Source organism: Pyrus communis, chromosome 11 (genome assembly GCF_963583255.1).
Source record: "Pyrus communis chromosome 11, drPyrComm1.1, whole genome shotgun sequence".
In the NCBI taxonomy this organism is placed as follows: domain Eukaryota; kingdom Viridiplantae; phylum Streptophyta; class Magnoliopsida; order Rosales; family Rosaceae; genus Pyrus; species Pyrus communis.
The window spans coordinates 18,093,463-18,119,170 of NC_084813.1; the positions used below are offsets into that span (position 1 = coordinate 18,093,463).

Sequence of the window (25,708 nt, forward strand, 5' to 3'; positions counted from 1 at the left end):
ATTATCTCAATCTGTGATATTGAGTGGACATGTAACAATGAAGATGTACCATAGTGATGACATATTGGATAGTGATCATATAGAGGCCTTGGAGTCAATATTGTTGATGAAGAACTTAAAACTCCTATTAGTACCAGATTCTGGACTACTGACACTTGAAACTTTATTTGCACTATTAGTTGTCCCTAGGACCATATTGATCTCTTGAATGCAATGAGACAACAATTCATTATCTTGAGTAGGTACACTTAACTCTGGTAAATGAATAATAACATGAGTTTGTGTTGTCTTCTGAGTCTCTTTTGTATTACTTGAAGCTAAATTGCCCATTTTCTTAAAAGGATAGATATCCTCATCTTGCATAACATGTCTGGATAAAATAAATTTTATGGACTTAATCTCATAACAAATGACTCCCTAATATCCTTGAGTAAAACCAAGAAAAAACCTATTGAATGGATCTTGGTTATAAGTTATGTGAATTGAAATGTTTGAGTAAAGGATACACTGTAGTCCCAAATATCTTCAGAACATGAATCTCAAGATTTTGTCAAAACATGAATTGATATAGGGATTTCATGTCTAGAAGTATACATTGCATTGTATTTATTAAGAATGCAGCATGTGAATAAGAATGATACCAAAATGACATAGAAACTTGTGCTTCATTCATCAAAGTTAGTGATGTCTCAACCAAGTGAATGTGCTTCCTCTCATCAATGCCATTTTGTTGAGGGGTATGAGGGCATGTCACTTGATGTACGATCCCTTTACTGTCTAAAAACCTTTTAACTAATTTACTCACATATTCACCACTACCATCAGATTACAAACACTTAATAACCACATTGAACTTATTGAGAACAAAAGCGTAGAACTTGACAACGATTGAAAAACATCTGATTTATTGATCATGAAAATAATCCATATAAACCTAGAATACTGATCTATAAAGTTGATATAATATCTACAACCCTCTATACACTTCTAAGGCGAAAGACCCAAACATCTGAATGTATCTTGTCAAAGACAAATTTTGGCCTTTCTTGTTTTACATGAAAATGCAATTTAATTACTCATCTTGCCTTTAATACAAGTAGAACATAGAGAAGAGCAATAGTTATACTAACTCGTAGTTGTGCACACCGTAACATTAAATTCAACGCTTAAGTAATAATCTCATCATCAACTTCCATATCATTTAGTTTACTAAATTTTGTCTCCCTAGCCTTACCCAATAAAAAAAAAAGTTCAACATCAAAATGCTTTATAGCATTAGTACAACCTACTTGAAAAAGTTAAGTTTACCACACTAAAATTCAAGTTAAAACAAAGTCATACGTCAAAATACCTTATAACCTGAAAGAATAAATTGTTCATGCAATCCAATATAAAAGTTTTGGTGTTTCAAGTCACTACTTTGAATCGTTGAACCCTTTCCATTTTCCATTTTTTTGGACACTTACTCTTCAAAGGTTTAGGAGCCCTTGAGTTTGTCAATGGGCTTGAGAAGGCGATAATTGGGAAAACCTTGAACCTTGTGAAAGTGAAATCGAGAATGAGAAGCCATTGAACCATGTGAACTAAAAGTTTGAGATTGCCTTGGAGCTTGTTGTTGTGGTCGAGTCCATTACACTCCAACCAATAACCAATTACACCCCAACACTTAATTGGCTATTAAACAGTTTAATTTTTATTTTTATTTTTTTGGTATTTTGTATTTTGTATTTTGCGGTGTGTTTCGGTTCCAGATATTAGGAACCAAAACCAAACTATTTTTACTCATTTCAAACTGAAACTATTTCAAAACTGCAAAAAATCGAACCATTCGGTGTGATTCAGTTTGGTTCGTGTTTCGGTTCCAAGTGCCCACCCCTATGATAGGTTGTCGTCTTTGAATTTTATTGTAAATAAAAGATCAATTTGAAGTTTATTCTAAATAAAAGATCAAAGCGCACCGTATTACTCCTTGCGACGCAAAATCACGTCGGATTGTGTCTTGATCTGGGCTAAAATCTAAAATATATTCCATGTTTTTGAAAAACTCGTATGGACTATAGCCCAGTAGCCCAAAACGTAGGTCAGTCCCAATATGGAACCTAAAGTTCCTTGAGACTTCCAAAAACCCATGTTCAAACATAATGTATAGGTGGTTAATTGATCCTTTTTTTCCCTTGATTGAGCTCGTATTCCATATCCTGCCTTTCATTCAAGAATTAAGCATCTAGATGCATAGTCCGGTCTTTCTTACCGTTTTGTTTTGAAAATGTGCAGAAGTTGATCAGTTCAATACATTCCAATATATGAACAGAGAGCTAAATATTTATGTTTGACTAAAGGTATGCATAGTCCGGTCTTTCTTAAACACTGCTCTAACATCAAGTTTGGATATCCAAGATGAGGTTGAGGAGGAATAATAGCAGGTGTCAAAAATGCATTGGATGAATTCTAAGATTGCCAGAATCAATTAAAAAGTTGGTTAGGTTTACCAGTGTAGGTTAATTAGAGCTTAAGTAATTATGTTTTAGTTATTCTTGATCCACATCAGTATAATTCTGTGTTCAATTCATTCAAGAGCAATCAAATTATTGTTAGTGTAAGAAGAAATTGAGCTATGTGAGATGTGACTCACAGATTTTAATAGAGAATGGAAGAATTAACAGTACAAAAATGGAGAAGATGATGCAATAGAGAAAGTGTGAGTAGAAAAAATGACTCTGCAAAATTCTTCACACACTTTCATTCATCACCAAGTGAGAGAGGAATATCTCTCTCCTCTTAACCGTTTACATTTCTGTTTTGGCAGTATTCAAAATTACATCCAAACAATCCTAGCCATCCATCTTACACCCTATGAGATGAAGACACATGTACATTTACTTATTTAAGACCTATGAGACTTAGATAAGAAAACAAACACACAATTTAGCTAATCATCCTAGCAATATGAGCTAGAAATACAACTGCCACATCAGATCACAATTTACTCACTAACAGCTCCCTTTAAATTATGAACCGATTTAACTCCAATAAGTTCCCTAAGATAGGTGAATTGCTCCCTTGCCAATGCTTTTGTAAAAATATCAGCAACTTGCTCCTTTGTAGAACAATCAACCAGGTCAATCACTCCTTGCTGCAATGCTTCCTTTATGAAATGATATCTTCTATTTATAGGCTTGGTTTTCTGATGAAAAATAAGATTCTTAGTGATAGCTATGGCTGAAGTATTGTCACAATTCATTGGTGTTGTGACTGTTTGCATTTCACCAAAGTCTTCCAAGACAAATCTTAACCAAGTAGCCTGTGCTGTTGCTTCAGATGCATTGATATACTTTGCTTTAGCTGTGGATAATGCAACACATTGTTGCTTGACTGAAGAAAAAGAGAAAACCCCACTGCCAAAGGTAAAAGCATACCCGGATGTGCTTTTCATATCATCCTCTGAACCACTCCAGTCACTGTCACTTAATCCCACTGGGATTGCTCCTTCACCTTTCTTGTATTCCAAGCCAAAATCAAGAGTTCCTTGAACATATCTTAGTACTCTTTTTGTTGTCCCATAATGCTTGTTAGTAGGGCAATGCATAAACCGTGATAATAGACATGCATCATACATTATGTCAGGTCTAGTTGTTGTAAGATACAGCAAACTGCCTACAATTTGTCTATACTGAGCTTTATCTGCAGCTCCACTTCCATCTTATTTTCTCAGTTTATCACCTAGAACCAATGAAGTACTCACAGATTTACAATCCTGGAGTCCAAATTTCTTCAGTAGAGATGAAGCATACTTTCTCTGGTGAATGAAAATACACTCCTCAGTTTGCATTACTCTCATACCGAGAAAATGATGTAAGAGTCCCAGATCAATCATCTCATATTTGTGCATTATATCAGATTTAAAATCATTCATAAACTTTTAACAACTTCCAGTATATATTATATCATCAACATAAATTGATACTATAATTATTTCTGAGTCTCCCTTACACTTGGTATACAGAGTTACCTCACTGATGTTTTTCTTAAACCTACATAGTGTAAGATATGAGTCTATCTCACCATACCAGGCCCTAGGTGCCTGTTTTGGACCATACAATGCTTTATGCAATTTGTAAACCTTATCTTCCTCTCTTTGCACAATAAACCCTTCTGGCTGATCAACATACACTTCCTCTTCTAACACACCATTCAGGAATGCTGATTTCACATCCAATTGAAATAGTTTCCATTTGTTCTTTGCAGCCAGTGCAATCAGTGTTCTAATTGTGTCTAACCTTGCAACAGGTGCAAAGGTTTCATTATAGTCTATTCCGGGCTTTTGTGCATAGCCTTTTGCAATAAGTCTAGCCTTGTTCTTTTGAGCTGACCCATCCAAGTTCAATTTAGTTTTGTACACCCATTTCACTCCAATCACAGGTTTATCAGATGGTCTTTTCATTAGTTCCCAAGTTTGATTTTTCTCAATCATGCCAATTTTATCTTCCATTGCTTTCTTCCATGCTTTATCCTGTGCAGCTTCATTATAGCACTCTGGTTCAATGATACACACATGACATCTTTCATAAATTTCACTCAGATTTCTATATCTCAAAGGAGTATTATCAAACTGAGGTGTAGAAATTGAGCTGCTTGATTCACCATAGTCAGTAGGTGGACAGTCTGCAATTTGAATCTAAGAACCTCCAAAAATAGTTGGTTCCATGGAATCTGAACGTTCATCAACTTTATTCATTTCCAGAGATTCATTTGCAGAAAATGGAATGCACACTTCCTTGACCTTATGTTTTTCCCAATCCCATTTGCCATTTTCATCAAAAATCACATCCTTTGAGAGTATCACCTTCTGTGTTTCAGGATTCAACAATCTGTATCCTTTCTCACAAGTGCTATATCCGATAAAGATACCAATAACACTAGTTTCTTCAAGCTTATGTCTCATATTTCCTGGAATAAGAGAATAACCCATTGAATTAAACACTCTCAGATTCACAGAACTTTTCGAACTCATTTGAGGCGAATTCGTCTCCTCTATCTATTCTCAATTTCTTCATAGAATAGCCACTTTGAAGTTCCAGCCTTGAATTTCTTAAATACATGGAAAACATCTGATTTGTGTCTCAAAAGATATATCCAGCACATCCTCGAGTAGTCATCAATGAATGTAACAAAGTATCTATTTCCATTTATTATTGGTGTTTGCATAAGACTACACACATCTGAATGTATGAGCTCCAATGGCAGACTTGCTCTCCAAACTGATTCCCTTGGAAAAGATTCTCTGTGATTCTATCCAAATGCACATCCCTGACACACATCTTCACTGTCATGCATTTTAGGTAATCCAAGAACCATGTCATGCTCCTGCAATTGTTTCAGACTCCTATAATTCAGATAACCAAACCTTTTATGCCACATTGTACTAAATTGATGCATATTAGTTTTCAGTGCTAATTGATCATTTGATTTGAACACAAGTGGAAAGCATCTGTTCCCCTTTTGCTTCATACTAACCACTAAATTTGTCAGAGTTCTGTCATAAAAAATATCCACCTTATAATCACCAAACACTAAGAAATACCCATGTTTAGTCATCTGTCGAACACTAAGAAGGTTCTCTGCTAGTCCAGGTACTAACATAACTTTTCTTTTGTACCTCTTTCCCTTGTCAGTATCAATAACCAAGGTTCGTTTGCCTTTCACATCAGCCAGATCCTTTGTGCCAACTTGCACTTTTGCCTGAACACTTCTATCAATGTCCACAAGTAACTCTTCTCTCAAGGTCATATGGTTATTGCACGCACTGTCTATATACCAGGCATCACTAGCAGCTTTCACTTCATTTGATTGCTTCACCATGAAAAGATTTCCAGGTTCTCCCACCTTGTTTGCAAAGTTTCTTTGCTCTCCCACTTTGTTTGCAAAATTCCCTTGCTGAACATTCTTGTTAAGATTGCAAACTCTGGCAATATGACCAAGTTTTCCACACTTGTGACATTAATCTTCCCTTTCAACCAACATTCTCCATAGTGAAGTTTATCAAAGTATTTACAAGCACCTCCGTGTTATTAGCTTCATTCCTTACATCTAGAGTAAACCTGTTAGTCCACTGTTTACCTTTGAACTTGAAGTTCTTCTGAGATTTTGATCCACCAGTATTGGTATGTTGATTATCAAATTTACTGCTCTTAGATGAAATATCTAAGCTAGCAAATGCACGTTCAGTGCTACTCTCTTCATGTATGGTTAATCTTAGTTCATACCCTTTCAATGTAGCAACCACATCTTGTGCATCAATTTCATCAATATTTTAGTGTTTGCTGTAACAGAAGCAATACTGTTATATGTTCTGGGTAAACTAATCAACAACTTTTTCACAATTCTTTGATTACTAAGGCCTTCTCCATAATTTCGCATCTGTTTTATCAAATCAAACAACCTAGCTAAATATGCAGCTAGAGATTCACTTTCACTCATACGGGTATACTCAAAATCATGACACAGACCTTGTAATTTCATAGATGGTACCTGTTTGTCCCCTACATACTCTTGCTTTAGAATATCCCAAGCTGCTTTCGCAGTTTCCAAAGTTGCAATGCGTGGAAAAATTTGATCCGATTCCACTCCCTGAATAATTCCAAGAGCCCTTGCATCCTTGACTAGATTTTCACTATGCAACTTCTTCTCCGCCTCAGTGAGCTCTCCTTCCTCCTTTGCTGAAGTAGGAAACCCTCGCTCAACAATGTTCCATAACTCGTGAGATCAGAAAATTGTTTTCATTCGAATCTGCTAGAAATCGAAACTTTCTCCATTGAATACCGGAGCTCGAAGCTCCCTTCCACCAGATCCAGCCATGTTAGACTTAGATCACACCTCTCTCTACTATTTCTTTGCAATGATGTGTTGCAAACACTCGCTCACTATCTCTCACAAAATCAACGCCCAGAGATTTTAGACCCAACCTGGCTCTAAGGCCATGTTAGTGTAAGAAGAAATTGAGCTTTGTGAGATGTGACTCACAGATTCTAACAGAGAATGGAAGAATTAACAGTACAAAAATGGAGAAGATGATGCAATAGAGAGAGACTGAGTAGAAAAAATGACTTTGCAAAATTCTTCACACACTTTCATTCATCACCAAGTGAGAGAGGAATATCTCTCTCTTCTTAATTGTTTACATTTCTGTTTTGGCAGTATTCAAAATTACATCCAAGCAATCCTAGCCATCCATCTTACACCCTATGAGATGAAGACACATGTACATTTACTTATTTAAGACCTATGAGACTTAGATAAGAAAACATACACACAATTTAGCTAATCATCCTAGCAATATGAGCTAGAAATACAACAGCCACATCATATCACAATTTACTCACTAACAATTATTATGAGCTTTATTTCTTCTTCTCTCTCTACAGTTTCTCTCTCTAAGTTGATTCTTCTTCATGCTTCAATTCCGCTGAGTTAATAAGGCCCATGGCCACAGATGAAAGTAAAACCTGCCAGCTTATCAACAAACTCAAATTGATTCATGACCATTGATCCAATATCACATTTTGAGATAAGCTAAATACACCATGCATGCTGCTGTCAAGTTCCACTATATTAAGAATAATGCTATTCATACCATGTTTTTGTACCACATTTCTATACCACTTTAGGTGATGAAGGAGAAAGACTCCTCATATACCATAATCATCATTTAATTAACTAGTTTTTCTTAATTATTAGTTTATTAAATAATGAACTAAATTTAAAAATCTGATTAATTCAAATGATGTGGCTGTCCACATCAAATGCTATCTAAGCTAGTATGAAAATGTGGTACAAAAATATGGTATGAATAGCATTACTCATAATTAATATGCGGACCCATGACTTAGTTATGAAGAACCAGGACCCCACTGACCCAATCACCAATTATGATTTCCAACAAATTCAAACAATTTAAGATTCTACAGAAAAGTAGGTCGACCTACATGTGGAGAAAATTTTATGTGTACCCACAATGTCATTTTTAAGGACGGGACTCTTCTGGAAAAGAAGATAAGCACGGTGATAGTAGCTAGCACACTGATCGTCCCATTCCTATAAAGTAATCTCCATTTGTGTAAAACTACAACACATTTGTGACTTTGGAGTAATCAGAAAATACAGAAGTATGTGTTCCACTGTAGAATCTGCCAATAAGCCTCATGCGGTTTGTATTCCGGCTCCTGCGCAGAGCCATATAAAGGCAATGCTAAAACTAGCCAAGCTCCTTCACACTAGAGGCTTTCACATAACCTTTGTCAACACAGAGTTCAATCACAAGCGCTTTCTTAAGTCTCAAGGCCCCAAGTCTCTTGATGGCTTGCCGGATTTTCGGTTTGAAGCGATCCCAGATGGCCTTCCGGATTTGGATGAGGATGCTACCCAAGATTTCACTTTGCTTGCTGAGGCCGTCATGAAAGATAGATTCTTGGCTCCGTTCCGCGACCTCCTTGTAAGACTCAATGAAAAGGCAAGCTGTGTTCCTCCAGTGACTTGTATTGTTTCAGATGGATTCATGTCCCCATTCGCCATCACAGCTGCTGAAGAATTTGGACTCCCTATTGCCTTGTTCTTCACTATTGCTGCATGCAGCTTCATGGGGTTTAAACACTACCGCGCTTTGATCGAAAAGGGACTTGTACCACTCAAAGGTGAGACTGATATCAATTAATTAATGACTCTTAATTAGAAAATTAGCGTAGTCTTACGTTTATTCCTCAATTCCAGTCAAGATAGCACACACATATAAATAGTTTGTTATTTTTCGTGTCTAGGGTTAAGTTAGTGAGCAGGCAATTGTAAATCAAATATAGGAATACTACAAGATGCTTTCCTCCTTAATTTGTTTTTCCTTTTATGTGTAATGTCCAACTTGTTTTCCTTGAAGCTTTCAAATTAGGTGCATTATTCTGTCCTTTTAATTAGTTGCATGAATTTGAATAGATATAAGTAGGTACATTGGTTACTACAGCTATTACTTTTTATAATTTTGTAGGACACAATAATACATACATACATACATACATACATACATACATACATATATGTATGTATATATTCCTTGGCAAAAGTAATACACCTCATCAAAAATGTTATTCTTATCTTTAATAAAAAACACACTTAATGAAATTTTAGTAATAAGAAATACAAAAATGTTATTCTTACCATCAATTTGTACAATCCCTTTAATAGAGATGAAATCTACATTTGTTGGTGAGCCTACCTCTATTAAAGAGATGGTATAAATAAATGTTAATTGTCACACTACTCTAAGAAACATTGTTTCTTAAAAACAATTAATTTCTAGAAACAGTGGTAACTATTTCAAAAACATGTGACACTGTTTCTAGAAAATATACTTTTTATAAATTAAAAAAAAAATTGAGTGTTTTCCATGAATAAAATTTCATGAAAATAATTTAAGATATATATATATATATATATATATATATATATATATATATATATATAAGAGAGAGAGGGGGGCAAGGTGAAAGTGGAGAGAGGAAGAGAACCGGGAGAGAGAAGAGGGGAAGAGAGAAGACGGAGAAAGATAGGTAACAAAAAAAGAGACATAAGTCTGGTGGGAAAGAGAAAAAAAGCCACGTGAAAGATGAGAGCTAGAGAAAGAAAGTGTGCATGGTAGTGTGTCGAGTTTGCACGTCAGCATGCGTAAAGTTATTAATATTTTTGGTTGAAATTTAAAATTTTGAAGCTCTTTTTATCTATTTATCTGTCAAAATAATCTACTAATTAGAGCTTATCTTTGGGCTTAATTTTCTGATATTATTCTTCTTACTAAGGAGGAAAATATATATTGTATAAGATTGATTTACAAGGAAGGAAACACCAAATAATATCTATCCTAATTACATCCTGATTACAAGGACCCAAAAAGGTAACTAAGCTAATTACAAAGGTCAACTCTCCAACACTTCCCCTCAAGTTGGTTAAAATGTCCGCAATTGATCATCTGACTTTACGAACGGGAATTGAATAATATTCCCATCCAACTTCTCCTTAATGAAGTGTCTGTCAACTTCCACATGTTTCGTGCAATCATGCTGGATTGGATTGGGTGAGATATCAATGGCTGCTTTATTATCACAAAACAAATTCGAAGCCGACATTGAAGGACACTTGAGTTCTGCGAGTAACCTTCGAAGCCATAATAATTCACATACTCCTTTTGCCATACCCCTGTATTCCGCCTCTGCACTTGATAAAGCAAACACTTTCTGTTTCTTACTTCGCCAAGTCACTAAATTTCCCCCCACTAATGTAAAGTATCCAGATGTGGACTGTCCATCAGTAATATTCTCTGCCCAATCTGCATCGGTATAACCTTCTATCCGGCAATGACCATTCTTGGAAAACATGATGCCTTTACCCGGGGAGGACTTTAGGTACCATAGAATGCGTTCAACCGCACCCATATGAGTGTCACTCGAGAAATGCATAAATTGACTAACAACACTTACTGCATATGCAATATCAGGATTGGTATGAGATAAATAAATTAACCTCCCAACTAACCTTTGATAACGATGTCGGTTAGTGCGAACTTGATCAGGGTGTACGGCAAGATGGTGATTTTGGATTATAGGGGTGTCAACCGATTTACAATCAAGCATTCCGGTTTCGGCTAACAAGTCAAGAACATATTTTTTTTGAGATAGAAATATACCCTGTTTAGATTGAGCTACTTCTACACCCAAGAAATATTTCAATCCACCAAGATCTTTCATCTCGAACTCACTTGCTAAATAATCTTTCAGCTTTGAGATTTCCTCTTTATCATCACCCGTAACAATCATATCATCCACATAAATAATAAGTGCTGTCAATTTACCCATTTGACGTTTCAAGAAAAGTGTATGATCGGAATTGCTCTGCGTGAACCCATACTTCCTTATAGTCGTCCGGAACCTACCAAACCATGCCCAAGGTGATTGTTTCAATCCATTCAATGCCTTATTTAACTTACACTCCATTCCGGGTTGTGAAACCGATGCATAATCAGGTGGAATATCCATATACACTTCTTCTTTAAGATTACCATGTAATAAAGCATTTTCACATCAAATTGTTGTAATAACCAATCCAAGTTAGCCGCCAACGAAAGTAACACTCTTACCTTATTAATCTTTGCTACCGGAGCAAATGTTTCTATATAATCAACACCATACGTCTGAGTGTATCCCTTGGCCACTAATCGTGCTTTGTATCGTTCAATCGACCCATCAACTTTGTACTTGATGGTGTACACCCATCGACATCCCACTCTTTTCTTTCCTCGAGGTAGCAGAACTAAATCCCATGTTTGATTTTTCTGAAGTGCATCCACTTCTTCCTCCATTGCCTTGGTCCATTGATCATCAGATAGTGCCTCCTTCAATGAACTTGGTGTGCTATCATTGGATATTTGTTGTACAAAAGCTTTGCTGGGTTCTGATAATTTATGTGATGAAATATAGTTGGCAATGAAATATTTAGAGGCTTTCGTTGTTTCCGGTGAATATCAATTGGGTGGCTTTCTCTGGTTGTGCCTGAAAGGTAATTGATAATTCGGAACATCGGATACATCAATAGGGATAGTAGATCTTACCTCAGGAATATTCTCAGGAGTATGATCATCTGGTGGTACTATATTTTGAGATGATGGGGAGTAGTATCAGTAGAAGTTTCAAGATCGGCAAGTGGTAGCATTGGTACCATGGGTGAGGACGGCACTGCCGTGCCCGCTGGTTCTGTGGGCAGTGATGTTGCCTCTATTGGCTGGGTTGGCAGTGTAGCCACTACAGGCTTGGCTAATTGTGGCAGCGGAAGATCAGTGCTAGCAACCAGGGTCCAAACCTGCTCGCCATGTAGTGTTTCCCCTTGAAGAGAAGGGTTGGAAGAAGCCGAAGAGTAATACATCTCAGACTCAGAAAAAGTAACATCCATGGTAGTATACATCTGACATGAAGGATGGTGGTAGCAACGATACCCTTTCTGATGTAGTCCATAACCTATAAAAACGCAACGGATACCACATGGGTCAAGTTTTGTCCGTTAATTTTTATGTAGATGAACAAAGGAAACACATCTAAAAACTCACGGTGAGAGCACTAAAACGGACGGTAAAGGCACGAATGTAGCAAGAACTTGCAAAGGTATAAGAAAGTTAAATACTTTAGATGACATGCGGTTGATAAGGTAAGTGGCAGTCTGAAGAGCAACATCCCAAGAGGAGCGGGGACCATTCACCCCAATCAATAGCGATTGAGCCGTTTCTAATAGATGGCGATTTTTGCGCTCAGCCACCCCATTCTGTTAAGGAGTCTAAGGACAAGTAGTCTCGTGGAGGATTCCGTGATTAGTTAAATAATGTGTAAAATCATAATTAACATTTTCACCGCCATTATTAGAACGCAAAATCTAGATTGTAGTTGAATACTGTGTTTGAACCATGGTGTGAAATGTCTTAAATGCCAGAAACACATCACTTTAATGCTTAAGGAAGTATAACCATGCCATCCGTGTGCAATCATCTATGAAAGTTACAAACCACCTAATACCAGATGAAGTAGTAATCGGAGATGGTCCCCAAACATCCGAATGAACAAGACCAAAAGGAATAACACTTTTATTAGAATTCAATGGATAAGAAATATGGTGACTTTTGGCAAGTATGCAAGCGTCACATTTAAAGTCTGAAATCGAACAACCAACAAATAGATCCGGAAACATATGCTGTAAATAACTAAAAGACGGATGTCCCTAACGGTAATACCATAACCATATCTGATGTCGCTTGTGATCAACGACTCCTTGGGTGAGATTGTCCCGTCCTGTATTGACATCATCCACAAAATAAAGATCCCTCCTCTTAGTACCATGACCAATTATCTCCTTCATGAGAATATCCTGAATAAGACAAAACTTTGAATACAATAGTACACAATAGTTCAATTGCTCAGTAGCTTGGCCAGAAGACATTAATTTATGCTTTAGTGAAGGTACAAGTAGTGTATGCAGCAAAGAGAGGGTAATTGTGAGGCGTACAGTGCCAGCGCCAGTTACCGGTGAGGTGACACCATTAGCATTAGTAATATTTCGTCGAAGTGAAACAGTATCACAAGCTAAATTAGTGGGGTCATAGGTCATATGGTCTGTGGCACCGGAGTCAATGATCCAACTAGATTGAGTATCACCATTATTCATATTAAAAGCATAACCACAGTTACCTAAGGACCCCAGAGGCATGTCGGAAGAACTCAAACAGGAAGAGGATTCATGGTAGGGTCGATTAGGGTAGTAGTGTTTAGGGTTCTAATGTTTAGTAGGATTGGTTAGGATAAGGTTGTTTTCATTGTTGAGTGGTGGTAGGTTCTCCATGGGAAGGCCGAGTTTGCTTGAGGGAATGGGTAGAGCAGAAATCCTAGGATCTCTGCTCTAATACCATGCTAATTAGAGCTTATCTTTGGGGCTTAATTTTCTAATATCATTTTTTTCACTAAGGAGGAAAATATATATTGTACAAGATTGATTTAAAAGGAAAGAAACACTAAATAATATCTATCCTAATTACATTCTGATTACAAGGACCCAAATAGGTAACTAAGCTAATTACAAAGGTCAACTCTCCAACATAATCTACATTATGCCTATGAATATAAATATGATTATTTATCCCTGTAAATATAATTAGATATTTGATTAAGTAAATTATTTTGGTATACCTATAATTTTCTAGCTATGTTATATTCAAACTAATGTACCTAATCAAATTATTAAAGTCTTCTTTTCCAACCTATTGCGTCTCATGTTCAAACCCATCATACTTCCTTTACAGTAAATTAGTGTAGAATATTGTTGTATTAAAAAAAAAACTAATATTACTAATCAGATGACTAAAATCAAGATTTTTCTAACACTTGGTTCTAATGAAAATCTGAATAATTAATGGCACTCTGTTTAGACATGATAAAAAAGGTGCAGGAAGAAAATTTGACGTTCTGCCATTCCCAATTTTTCTTTTGCTACTTTATAACATTGCCAAGTTTTACGACTTTGTTTAGGGAGATGTTATTTTATGGAGATGTTATTGATACTCTAAAAACGTTATTTTGCACTATTTTGCTACTTATGAAATGTTTGGAGTGCAAAATGATTTTTTTAGCTTGCCAATAACAACACCATTTGCTAATTAACTGCTTGTTTATAAACATACATGCAAATGTAATTCTTGTTAAATTAATTAATTGGTTTTTAATGTAGATAAGAGCTATTTGAGAAATGGATTTTTGGACAAGGTCATCAATTGGATTCCAGGAATGAAGGACATTCGTTTGAGGGATCTCCCAACTTTATTCCAAACCACAAATCTCGATGACACCATGCTTAACTTGTGCATGAACGTAACTGATGAAGTTCACAAAGCTTCAGCAGTTATTCTTCTTACTTTTAATGCGTTGGAGCAAGATGTTTTGCGTGCTCTTTCATCTATGCGTAATATTCCACCTGTTTATACCATCGGCCCGATCGAATTACTTCTCAATCAGATACCGAAAGACCCTTCGAAGTTTGGTGGGTACAGTCTATGGAAAGAAGAAACTGAGTGCCTCCCATGGCTCGATTCCAAGGCACCAAACTCAGTTGTTTATGTGAATTTCGGCAGTATAACGGTCATGACACCGGAACAACTTGTGGAGTTTGGTTGGGGACTTGCAAATAGCAAGCTTCCATTCTTTTGGGTAATTAGGCCTGATTTGGTTATCGGTGAATCAGGGATTTTATCACCTGATTTTTTTGCCGAAACAAAAGAAAAAGGCCTAATAGCAAGTTGGTGCCCACAAGAGCAAGTTCTAAACCATCCATCAGTTGGAGCGTTTTTAACACACAGTGGTTGGAATTCAACCATGGAGAGTTTGACTGCTGGCGTGCCTATGCTTTGTTGGCCATTTTTTGCTGACCAGCAAACTAACTGTTACTATACTTGCAATAAATGGGGGATTGGCATGGAGATTGATAACGATGTCAAGAGAGATGGAGTACGGAAGCTTATTAAAGAGTTGATGGAGGGAGAGAAGGGTAAGAAAATGAAAAATAAGGCCATGGAGTGGAAGAAACTAGCAGAAGAGGCTACTGGTCCACTTGGTTCTTCATCCACAAACTTTGACAACCTAGTGAATAATGTTCTATTAAGGAACACTTAGATGTTATACATCAGAATAATTATCTAATTTTTCTGTGATTTAGTTTGTTGCTATGGTGTAAAAAAAAATGTTGCTTTGGTTGGTCTTAAGGCTGTTTGGTATTGCTATGCTTTCTAAAAAAACTAATTCTGTTGTACTGTGAGAATAAACAGTTGTAAAATAAAGTTGTTGAGTGTTTGGTAAACTTTTTTTTATTTGAAAAAGTACTTTTAACAACAACAAAAATGTGTCTAATTGTGTTGTGAGAACAAACGCTAATCTTTTCGAAAGCTCAACTAAAACACCTGAAGCCCCAAGAGAGCAATTTCCTTAGAAATATCACTTTTAAATCTTGTCTGCATAGAATGGAGATTGATTGGAGGAATAGAGAGAACAACTTGTAGTTGCTCATGATGGAATTCATGTACCACATATGCAGATTCATCATTATTTGTTAAGCCTGTTGGCAATTTTGTAGTAATTCTACTATACTATATGTTGATGCCATTATCATCACAAGGTGTGCATCACAAGCTATCAATGAGGTTATTCACTCTCTCACTCAAGAATTTGATATTAAAGATTTGGGACCACTTCATTATTTTCTGGGAATACAAACCTTGCATAAAAAGGATGGTTTGTTTTTGTCTCAGGATAAGTATGTCATATATTTACTTAACAAATCTGAGATGTTGATGTCTAAAACCTGCGCTACTCCATTTTTACCATACAATAGACTATTGAAGGATGACAGAAAGCCCTACAATAATCCTGCATTGTATAGAAGCTTGGTTGGTGCACTACGATACCCGACATTCACTAGACTAGACATTGCTTTTGCAGTGCATCAGGTCTGTTAATTTATACAGTGCCCTATGGAATCTCACTTTATGGCAGTAAAGAGAATTTTAAGATACTTAAAGGCTACTCAGGGTTGTGGCATTCATTATGTCAAAGGATCATTGGATGTCATTGTATACAGTGATGCAGATTGGGCAGGTGACCTTAATGACAGGAGGTCAATTACTGGCTTGGTTGTTTTCCTTGGTTCCAATCCAATTTCTTGGTCCTCAAAGAAACCAAACACTATCTCTTGCTCATCTACTGAAGTTGAATATAGAGCTCTGTCAACTACAGCTGCTGAAATCGACTAGATTAAACAACTATTGGTTTTCCTGCAAGTTCCTTTTTTTGGTAAACCTCTTCTATTTTATGACAACTTATCAACTATAGCTCTCACTTGCAATCCAATTCAGCATCAAAGAGAAAAACATATTGAGATCAATGTGCATTTTGTTTGAGAGGGAGTTGCCAAACAGCAACTGTAGGTCCATTTTTTCTCTTCAAATAAGCAGTTTGTTGATATACTCATTAAAAGATTGTCTTCACCATTGTTTCAAACACACTATGCCAATCTCAAGCTCAGTTTCTCTACCCCTGAACTTGAGGAAGGATGTTAAGAGCATTAAGATACAATGGTTATAGATTTGATAAGTGTCAAGAGATTAAGAAAGTAGTTCAGTTTGTTAGAAGTGTAGCTTAGAGTGTAAACCATTATAGCTATGATATATATAGCTTGTAACGTACTATTGTAATTCATTAAGAAGATATCAATACATGCAGAAGATTTCTTCCTTTCTAAGCTTTCTCAATCCTTTCTTTCTCTTTATCTTTGCTCTTACTGTAAGTTCTTCAATGGTTAATATCATGAAGAAAGTTGAGTTTTCACCATAAAACCAATTGACAATAAGGGGAATAGCCAACTTACTTGTAAGCACATGTAAGGTCCCTCCTCTCATCAATGTAGGATTCATTCTCAACACGCCCCCTCACGTGTGGTAAATTTTCAAGCCTAACGCGTGGACAACACAACAGGGTGAGACATGGAGCGCGTGTGACTCTTTGGCTTCACACGTGGGATAACCTGACTCTGATACCATGAAGATAGTTGAGGTTCCACCATATTAACATCAATTGGCAATATGGGAAGTAGCCCATCTTACTTATAAGCCCATGCAAAGTCTCTCATCTCATCAATATGTGATTCATTCTCAATGCCACCAAATTTGTTGTTTTTCTTGCAATTCTTTTTTCTTTTTTTCTTTTCTTTCTTTTCTTTGTTTTCTTCCTCAAACTCATAACTAAACTAAATTAAGAAGAAAAATCAAATAAAGCATATAAGGCTCCATGATAAAAGTTACACCACAAACATTTTCAATTCCACTCGAACTGAAGGACGAAGTATATAGACAGATAAAAGTTCACCACATGATCAACAATTTCAACAAGAGAAGATAGCACGATATCACCATCTAAAAGAGTAGTAATTTTGGAAGAAAATGCCTACCACGAGCATAAACATTGAAAAAAGCAGCAAACCATTTAATATGAGCACGATTGCGCCAGAAAGCTTCTTACATACGAAGAGCATTAAATATAGCCGTCTTGCCTCAATTTCTTCATTAAACCTCTCTTGAGAGTTCTCAGTAGAATAATTAATATTTTGAATATTATGTGGTTTTTCCTTAACCATGGTGACGTTTTTATGGACATCACCACAAACACTATAATTCCAATCTCGAAGACAGCACTGAAGGGCCGTAAGCTTTAACAAAATAGCAAACAAATATAAGACACGCATAAGGACTCGTTGATTGTCAGCACTTAGTTACCACATCAATAAAACTAGAATATAATGTCCACACATGGACTAAAACCGAAAAGGTCGAGGTCCCGAAAGCAGAGTAGCGGAAGCCGAAACAAGAAGACAGTTGTGATCAGATACAACTCTCGGCAAAGCAGAACAACTTTTGTGTTCAGTAAAATTAAAAAAGCACGAATACATATTTATGTTCGATGAAACTGAACAGGGCACACATCAATTGTGTTGTTAGACCACTACTGTTGCAGTGAGCATTGTCTCAGATGGTTTCATGAGCTTCTCAATCACAGCGGCTGAAGAGCTTGAACTTCCTATTGTGTTGTTCTTTCCTGCAGCTGCTTGTGGCTTCAAGAGATTCAAGCATTATCAGGCTTTCCCCGGAAAAGGATTTACAACACTAAAAGGTGGAGGGGAAGTGCAAGAAAATGAATAACTCATTAGTGTATCTGATTTTTTATTTTTTAATTTAACTATACTCACTGTTTTTAATGCTGCAGATGAGAGTTATCTGTCAAATGGCTACTTAGACACTGTCATAGATTGAATACCAGGAAGGCGGGAATGAAAGATATCCGTCTAAGGGACCTTCCAGCCTTTCTACGAACAACAAATCTGAATGACAGTGCGTTTTTCTTAACATGTGAAGCAACTAAGAGAGCACATAAAGCTTCTGCGGTTGTAATTCATATTATCGAAGCCTTGCAACTAGATATTTTGGATGCTATCTCATCCATGATTTCACATCTTTACCCCATTGGCCCTCTCCAGTTGCTTATCAATCAAATAGAAGAAGACCTTTTGAAGTCTGTGGGATACAGCCTATGGAAAAAGGAAGCCTGATTGACTTCCATGGCTCGACATCAAGGTGCCAATTTCCTAAAAATGGGTGGTATGGCATGTATTTGACAGTTGTTTTGGCACCTTCACATGGCAAAAGGGGTTGGTGAAAGTGCTCTAAAAAGATTTAAACTCAAGTATTATTTCTTGAGCTGATCAAAATTAATATCGGCAACATTTCGATTAAATTTTCATTACACAATGAAAGATTAGCAACATATTAAAAACTATTTATATCAGTAACCATGACTGAAAATATATCATTTTAAGCAAGAACACTTTGTTGTGCACATTTGAGTTTAGCCAAGTTAACTAGAGTACCGTATCTAGCCTCTACACTTAAATTTCAATTCCCTCTAACTTAGTGTAATTACCCTGTCGTTTGCTTTAAAACAAATCACTTTTGTGTAAAGTTTGTTAATTATTCTTTTATCACTTAGTAGGGTCTTAAATTAAAATCCCTATTTTGAATTGGAAAATTTTGTAAATATCACTTAAATACGGGACTTGGTCAAGAAAAAAAAAGCCGGGAAAATTAGCGAGAGAGGGAAAAGGAGAGCCAAAATCAAAATTTAACGAAAACCAAATACGAAATCGAAGTGCCTCCTCGATTCCCAATACTACCTCACTGCTGCTGTGAGCGGAGTAATTCAGAGAGAGAGAGAGATGAAGACTGAAGCAAAACGCTTCGCCATCGAGATCGAAGACGACGACGAGTTCCTTTCTCAGGTAGCGGCGGCCGAGGCCGAAGCGCTCGCCTACAAGCGCCGTCGCATCAGCACCGTGCCCGCACAAAACGCCGCCGTTTCCTTCAGTTCCCACGCGAATAAAAAATTAGGCGCGGACCACGACGACGGCGGCCTCTACACCGCTGCTCTCAAGGGAAGTAATCGAGCACTCCCTGACACTCCCCGCGGCGGATTATCCAGAGGGAGGGTCAATGTCGGGGCGGCCGGGAACGACGGCGTCTCCGCTGGTGGTGATACGTGCTTCAAGTGCGGGAAGCCGGGGCATTGGGCCCGCGATTGTGATGCCCCCAGCGGAGGAGGAGGCGGTGGTGGGTATTATGATAATTTTGGCGGCGGCGACTCTTCGATTTCTGTTCCGGAGAAAAATTGCCCTTGTGGGTATGGAGCCTGCCTGGTCCTCACTGCAAATACTGAGAAGAATCCGGGTCGAAGGTTTTACAAATGCCCTCTGAGACAGGTTCAAAAACCCATATCCATTTCTTCTTTTATTTTTAATATTTTTTTTCTTGGATTTAAGAGAACAATGGAGGATATGGTTACTGATTTTGTATAATGTTACAAAATTTTGACAGGAAAATGGAGGCTGTAGTTTCTTTGAGTGGTGTGACAATGCTGCTTCCGGGCCAAATGCCACGGCTACTACTGGTAGCGCTACTAGAAGCCATAGCTATGCTGCATCTGATTCTTCGTTTCCAGCTCTAGAATGTCCCTGCGGTGGCGGTGTCTGCTTAATCTTAACTGCCAAAACTGGGAAAAATATTGGCAGCCAATTCTACCGTTGTCCTGCGAAGGAGGTACCTTTTAATTTGTTGAGCCTAATTCATTGATATGGGTACAGTTAGATAAAATTATGTTGCAAATTTGCAATCTGTATCGTGTATGGTATGTCTTTGAGTTAATGTCGAAAGCAGAGTTTGTTTGAATTGAAATGAAGTAGGTTAATGGCTTCATTGTTTTCCTGGTTTAGGGAAGCTCTTGTGGGTTCTTCAAGTGGTGCAATGAGCATACTGCGGCAGCTGCTGGTGTTCCAGGTCGTGGTGTAAAGGTGCAATATGGTTTGAGCGAGGCAAACAACAAGGGGTATGTTGTAACTACTGGTTCTTCCTGCTTTAAGTGTGGAAAGGAAGGGCATTGGGCAAGAGATTGCCCAACAGTTCCTTCGTATAATGCTGCTCCAGCCGAAATGGGAGGACGGTCTGCTTCAGGGGGCTCTTGCTATAAGTGCGGCAAGCCAGGGCACTGGGCGCGGGACTGCCCTTCGGGTTAAGGTGCAATGTACTTCTGAAACACCACCATTTGCTGGAGTTTACTGTTTGTGTTGAAAGTTTGCAGGACTGGTTGTTTCTTGATGTGATAATTTAAGAAAGGATTAATCCAATCATGGTAAGCCTGTGTATAGTTTTGAGAAGTTTGTGGACGAGTGTTTAGAACTTGAGGACATATGTTGTTTGCCCATCGTTTCGTTTCGCAATTGAAATTACTTAGTTTTGATTTCCCGCATTGAAGAGTTTATAGTTTATGCCAGTAATGTGATGTGATGAATGCTGGCAATTGAATGGTAGTTGAGGTCCTATTTTTTAATTTGACTGGGAAACTTGTGGAACATGTGAATAGAAGTTGAGGATATACTGTTCGGCCATCGTTTCATTTCTCAATATAAATTACACATTTCAATTCAGAGTTGGGTGGAAAAAGCTCTGTTCTTGGCTCTCCTGTAGCTAGATCCTCAGAAACCACGAGAATCCTTTGTTAGAATGGGATTCCATATAAGTGAATCCTCCAGTGAGCTGAAAATTTTCTGGTTTTTAGTCCATTGAGCTGAAGATCCTTGGTAAGACTGATTGGTTTGATATGTTCAACGACAGTAAATTCACACCCATGCCTTTAGTTAGAGATGTAGTTTTGGAGTAATTGTCTCTCCACATTTTCTTTACTCTTTCCGCGTGTTTCTTCCACAAGCGCCGCCTTAGTAATGAAAATGTTTTCAGCCTGTGCATGTAATCTCTAACCCCAGTATGGCCTTTCAAATAAAAGTACAGAAGAAAGATCAACCTCGCCGTCCATTATTTATTGGACTCGCTGACATTTAACGCCGCAAAATGGTCGATTGCCTATAAAGCTCGGACTGCTTGCATTTGTGAGAATGCAAATCGAAGATGAGTTCCATAGCAGTAGGTGATAAGCCTCACGCCGTATGTATTCCGGTTCCATTTCAAAGCCATATCAAGGCAATGCTGAAATTAGCAAAACTCCTCCACCATAGAGGCTTTCACATAACCTTTGTCAACACAGAGTTCAATCACAAGCGCTTTCTTAAATCTCTCGGACCCAACTCTCTTGATGGCTTGCCTGATTTTCGGTTTGAAACAATTCCTGATAGCCTTCCAGATTCAGAGGAAGACTCCGCCCAAGACCCCTATTTGCTTTGTGATTCTATCAGAACAAATTTTTTGGCTCCATTTCGTAGCCTTATAATAAAACTCAATGACATGGTAGCTTCCAACAATGTTAGTCCTCCAGTGTCTTGCATTGTTTCAGACGGCCTCATGGCGTTTACTATCACGGCTGCTGAAGAATTTAGACTCCCTATCACGCTGTTTTTTACTTTAGCTGCATCTGCATGCAGCTTAATGGGATCTGAACACTATTCTGCTTTGGTAGAAAGAGGATTTGCACCACTAAAAGGTGAAAATATTTAAGAATTTATTTTATTTTAATGATTTATTGCTTGTTTCTTAAATATGACATGATTGATTGGGTGTTGTAGATGAAAGCCGTTTGACAGATGACATTCTGGACAAGGTAATAGACTGGATTCCGGGAATGAATGGTGTACGCTTAAGGGCTCTCCCCTACTGGGATAGTGACATCTTCCTTAACTTCACCGTTGAAGCAGTGGACAGAGCTCATAAAGCTTCAGCTGTTGTTTTTCACACTTTTGATGCGTTGGAGCAAGATGTTATGGATGCTCTCTCATCTATGCTTCCGCTTGTTTACGCCATTGGCCCTCTCCAACTGCTTCTCAATCAGATACCAGAAAACCCTTTGAAGCCTGTGGGATACAGTCTATGGAAAGAAGAAACCGAGTGTCTCCAATGGTTAAACGCCAAGGCACCAAACTCTGTCATTTATGTGAATTTCGGCAGTCTAGCAGTGATGACACCTGAACATGTTATCGAGTTTGGTTGGGGACTTGCAAATAGCAAGCATCCCTTCCTGTGGATAATTAGGCCTGATCTTGTTGCCGGGGAAACAGCAATTTTGCCACCCGACTTTGTGGCCGACACCAAGGAAAGAGGTATGATAGTAAGTTGGTGCCCGCAAGAGAAAGTCCTTAACCACCCATCAGTTGGAGGGTTTTTAACACACAGCGGCTGGAACTCAACCATTGAGAGCTTGTCTGCCGGAGTGCCTATGCTCTGTTGGCCACTCTTCGGCGACCAGCAGACAAACTGTTACTTCACTTGCAACGAATGGGGCAGTGGCATGGAAATCGATAGTAAAGTGAAGAGAGATGAAGTGGAGAAGCTTGTTAGAGAATTAATGGAGGGGGAGAAGGGCAAGAAAATGAAAAATAAGGCCATAGAGTGGAAGAAGCTTGCGGAGGAAGCCACCGGTCCGCATGGTTCTTCATCCAAAAACTTAGACAACTTGGTGAAGCAAGTGCTATTAAACAATAGCTATGTACTGCGCGACTAGATGCGCTTCGCTGAGACTCCTGTACTCGGTTAGCAGCATCCTTATGAATAAACTGAAACATTATGCTTTTTTCTGTTTGTTCCCCGCTTAATTTGTCGGTGAAAGTACTTGGATTTCCTGTGTTGGAGTTAATTGTTTAGAAGCTAGCACAAATTGGAGAAAATATACAGCGATACAGTACCACCAGCTGGCTTTGCTGAGTGGTAGTACCTGTCCACTAAAATTTTGCCATGTGTACAACAAATACACATAAGCTTAAGCTGTTTAAACCCACGTTATATAAAACCAAGATGCCATTTACTCCGACGTTAAAAACCGAAACGGAGGTTACACTGATCCTCTGCCATGGCAACGCCACCCAAAAGCTTGCTGGACCGGCGACGGCGAGTCTACTGACCATATACTTTATTTTTTGATCTGCCATCTTTGTGCAGTTATATCTTCTAACATTGGATGACATGTCCCAATCCCAATATACTAGGATGGGCACGTGATGGCTGACACCTTAGGGTGACGAAGCCATACTAACCAGTATGGAAGTGCTATCGGTATAGAACATTCATAGTCACATCAATGATGTACTCAATTAGGGGTATTATAGTCGCTCGAAGGCATAACCATCACCTGAAGGTGAAGCTGTACGACATTGGGTTACAACAGTGAAGAAACATGGTAGGCCCCATCACTCAAAGGTGAAGCTGTACGACTTTGGGTTACACCAGAGAAGAAATATATACATAACATAACATACCGACACTAGCCATGGCTAGTGAAGCTGTCCGACATTGGTTTCGCCAGTGAAGCTAGGAGTATGTCATAAATATCCTTAAATGTGTCATATAGCCATAAACATATACATACTCAGGTTGTGTGTGTGTGATGTATGAATACCCACTAATTAAGCACAAAAAACATAAATCACATTTCTCGTATCAAATCATCAGGGCTCAAAAGGTCAAAGCATCATCTCATAAACCATAATAAATCAATCATGTGAAATCATAAATTCATATTCGTGAATCCATCATATATTGTAAAGCGTAAAAAGCCATGCTTCGTAAATCTTTCGTAACCATATATTCAATAAATCATAAATAAATCATAAATAATGCATAAAACGTAATATCATGAAAACATGCTTTTCGTGAATGCAAGCCTAGCATTTAATAAAATAATGCAATTTAAGAAGGTGTCCACTCATAGGTACTCTGTCGCCGAGGAGTTGTTCGAACTAGGGAGGACGGGATTGCCACAACAACCCACCTAAGCACATAAAGGGACCAATTAGTAAAACCTTACTAAAATGATTGAATTTGAGAAAACAGATGTCGGATTCGGATTCGGAACGTCGAAAATCTAAGGAGGGACCTCGGGTTCCCCCGCGCGTCACCATGAGCCAATTTGGGTCGCTAGAAAATTGGCCAGAAAAGTCACCAGTGCCGCCATGGACGGCGGTAGAGCACAATACCTTCGGTGGAGGCACGTGTGCTCTATGCACCAGGTACTACAACACCATGCGTAACCCATGTGCCCGCGAGTATGTTGTACTCGAGAGGCCTTAAACTGGCCGAATTCTAGGCTATTTTTCTAGAGTTCCGTTCGAGCTCATTTCTCCATCAAAAACAATGTTCTATATGTGGAAATGAAGCTGGGAATGAGGAGAATAGATTCGTACCAAACAGAGATCGAGTGGTGGCTGAAGTTGGCCTGAAAATGCCTGCAAAAGTAGGTTCATTCATTGAAAAATTGGGGAAGGTTCCCCCAAGCTATTTTTGCTTCCAACATGAGAGTATAACTTAAAAACTACCCTAATCTAACCTTAAAACACAATCTAAAGGGTTCTAGGCACTTAGTCAGGGATGGTGAGAACTTGTTGTGGGTTCGTCAAGGAAGACAATGAACAATAATCTCTGCCACTATCGGAGATCTGGGACCTTGGCCTGGGGTTGAGACGGCGAGATTTAGATGGTGGTGATGGTGGTTCACCGATGTGAATTGTGGTGGAGTTATTGCTGTCATTGTTTGTTTGTGTGCGTGCATCTGTGCCTCGAAGAGGAGAGAAGAATGTAGAGATGAGAGGGAGAAAGACCAGGAGATGGAGAGTTCACTAGGGAGAGAAATGAGAGGAAAGAGAGGGAAAAAGAGAGAAAAACAAGGAGAGAACCAGGGGACCAAAAATCAAGGCACTACTATGAAACCATTTATTAGTATCACTATAATAACCGACAAGAAATGTATATTACTGTCGGATTTTAAGCAAAATTCGACATAAAATGGATGTAGTGGCGGATATAATAAGCAACAGAATTGCCAGCATCAGGAAATGAATTTTTAGACAGAAAATACTCTAAAACCGACAGAAATTGTGTCAGATATAACCGACAGAGAATTTATTAATAATGAATAAATAAAAGTATTATCTGTCGGATAAAACCAACAAAAAAAATATTAATAATAAAAAAATATAAACCACTTTATGAATCATTTCTTTCCCTTTCAAGTTGGCCTCCCCTGCATTCATTGCATTTTCCAGCGAACGGATCTCG

General features: G+C 38.0%; 3 protein-coding genes across 3 annotated transcripts; all 3 read left to right on the forward strand.

Moving 5' to 3' along the window:
- The first annotated feature begins 8,084 nt into the window (after positions 1-8,084).
- LOC137708804 (7-deoxyloganetin glucosyltransferase-like) lies at positions 8,085-15,280 on the forward strand. Its single transcript, XM_068447957.1, has 2 exons — positions 8,085-8,687; positions 14,299-15,280. The coding sequence occupies exons 1-2, from the start codon at positions 8,165-8,167 to the stop codon at positions 15,234-15,236; spliced, it is 1,461 nt and encodes a 486-aa protein (XP_068304058.1). The 5' UTR covers positions 8,085-8,164; the 3' UTR covers positions 15,237-15,280.
- Positions 15,281-19,296: 4,016 nt separating this feature from the next.
- Positions 19,297-20,954, forward strand: LOC137708296 (uncharacterized). The gene is made up of 3 exons (XM_068447342.1): positions 19,297-19,920; positions 20,036-20,257; positions 20,431-20,954. Exons 1-3 carry the CDS (start codon positions 19,381-19,383, stop codon positions 20,728-20,730), a joined length of 1,062 nt encoding a protein of 353 aa, XP_068303443.1. The 5' UTR covers positions 19,297-19,380; the 3' UTR covers positions 20,731-20,954.
- Positions 20,955-21,619: 665 nt separating this feature from the next.
- On the forward strand, positions 21,620-23,213 carry LOC137708295 (7-deoxyloganetin glucosyltransferase-like). The gene is made up of 2 exons (XM_068447341.1): positions 21,620-22,148; positions 22,231-23,213. Exons 1-2 carry the CDS (start codon positions 21,620-21,622, stop codon positions 23,160-23,162), a joined length of 1,461 nt encoding a protein of 486 aa, XP_068303442.1. The 3' UTR covers positions 23,163-23,213.
- The last annotated feature ends 2,495 nt before the right edge of the window (positions 23,214-25,708 follow it).

Bases quoted from the DNA above. Each gene is read 5' to 3' on its own strand.
- LOC137708804 (XM_068447957.1), top strand. From the start codon at position 8,165: ATGTGTTCCACTGTAGAATCTGCCAATAAGCCTCATGCGGTTTGTATT. The intron at 8,688-14,298 runs GTGAGACTGATA...TTTTTAATGTAG, and splicing joins GGGACTTGTACCACTCAAAG to ATAAGAGCTATTTGAGAAAT.
- LOC137708296 (XM_068447342.1), top strand. From the start codon at position 19,381: ATGAAGACTGAAGCAAAACGCTTCGCCATCGAGATCGAAGACGACGAC. The intron at 19,921-20,035 runs GTTCAAAAACCC...AAATTTTGACAG, and splicing joins ACAAATGCCCTCTGAGACAG to GAAAATGGAGGCTGTAGTTT. The intron at 20,258-20,430 runs GTACCTTTTAAT...TTCCTGGTTTAG, and splicing joins ACCGTTGTCCTGCGAAGGAG to GGAAGCTCTTGTGGGTTCTT.
- LOC137708295 (XM_068447341.1), top strand. From the start codon at position 21,620: ATGAGTTCCATAGCAGTAGGTGATAAGCCTCACGCCGTATGTATTCCG. The intron at 22,149-22,230 runs GTGAAAATATTT...TGGGTGTTGTAG, and splicing joins AGGATTTGCACCACTAAAAG to ATGAAAGCCGTTTGACAGAT.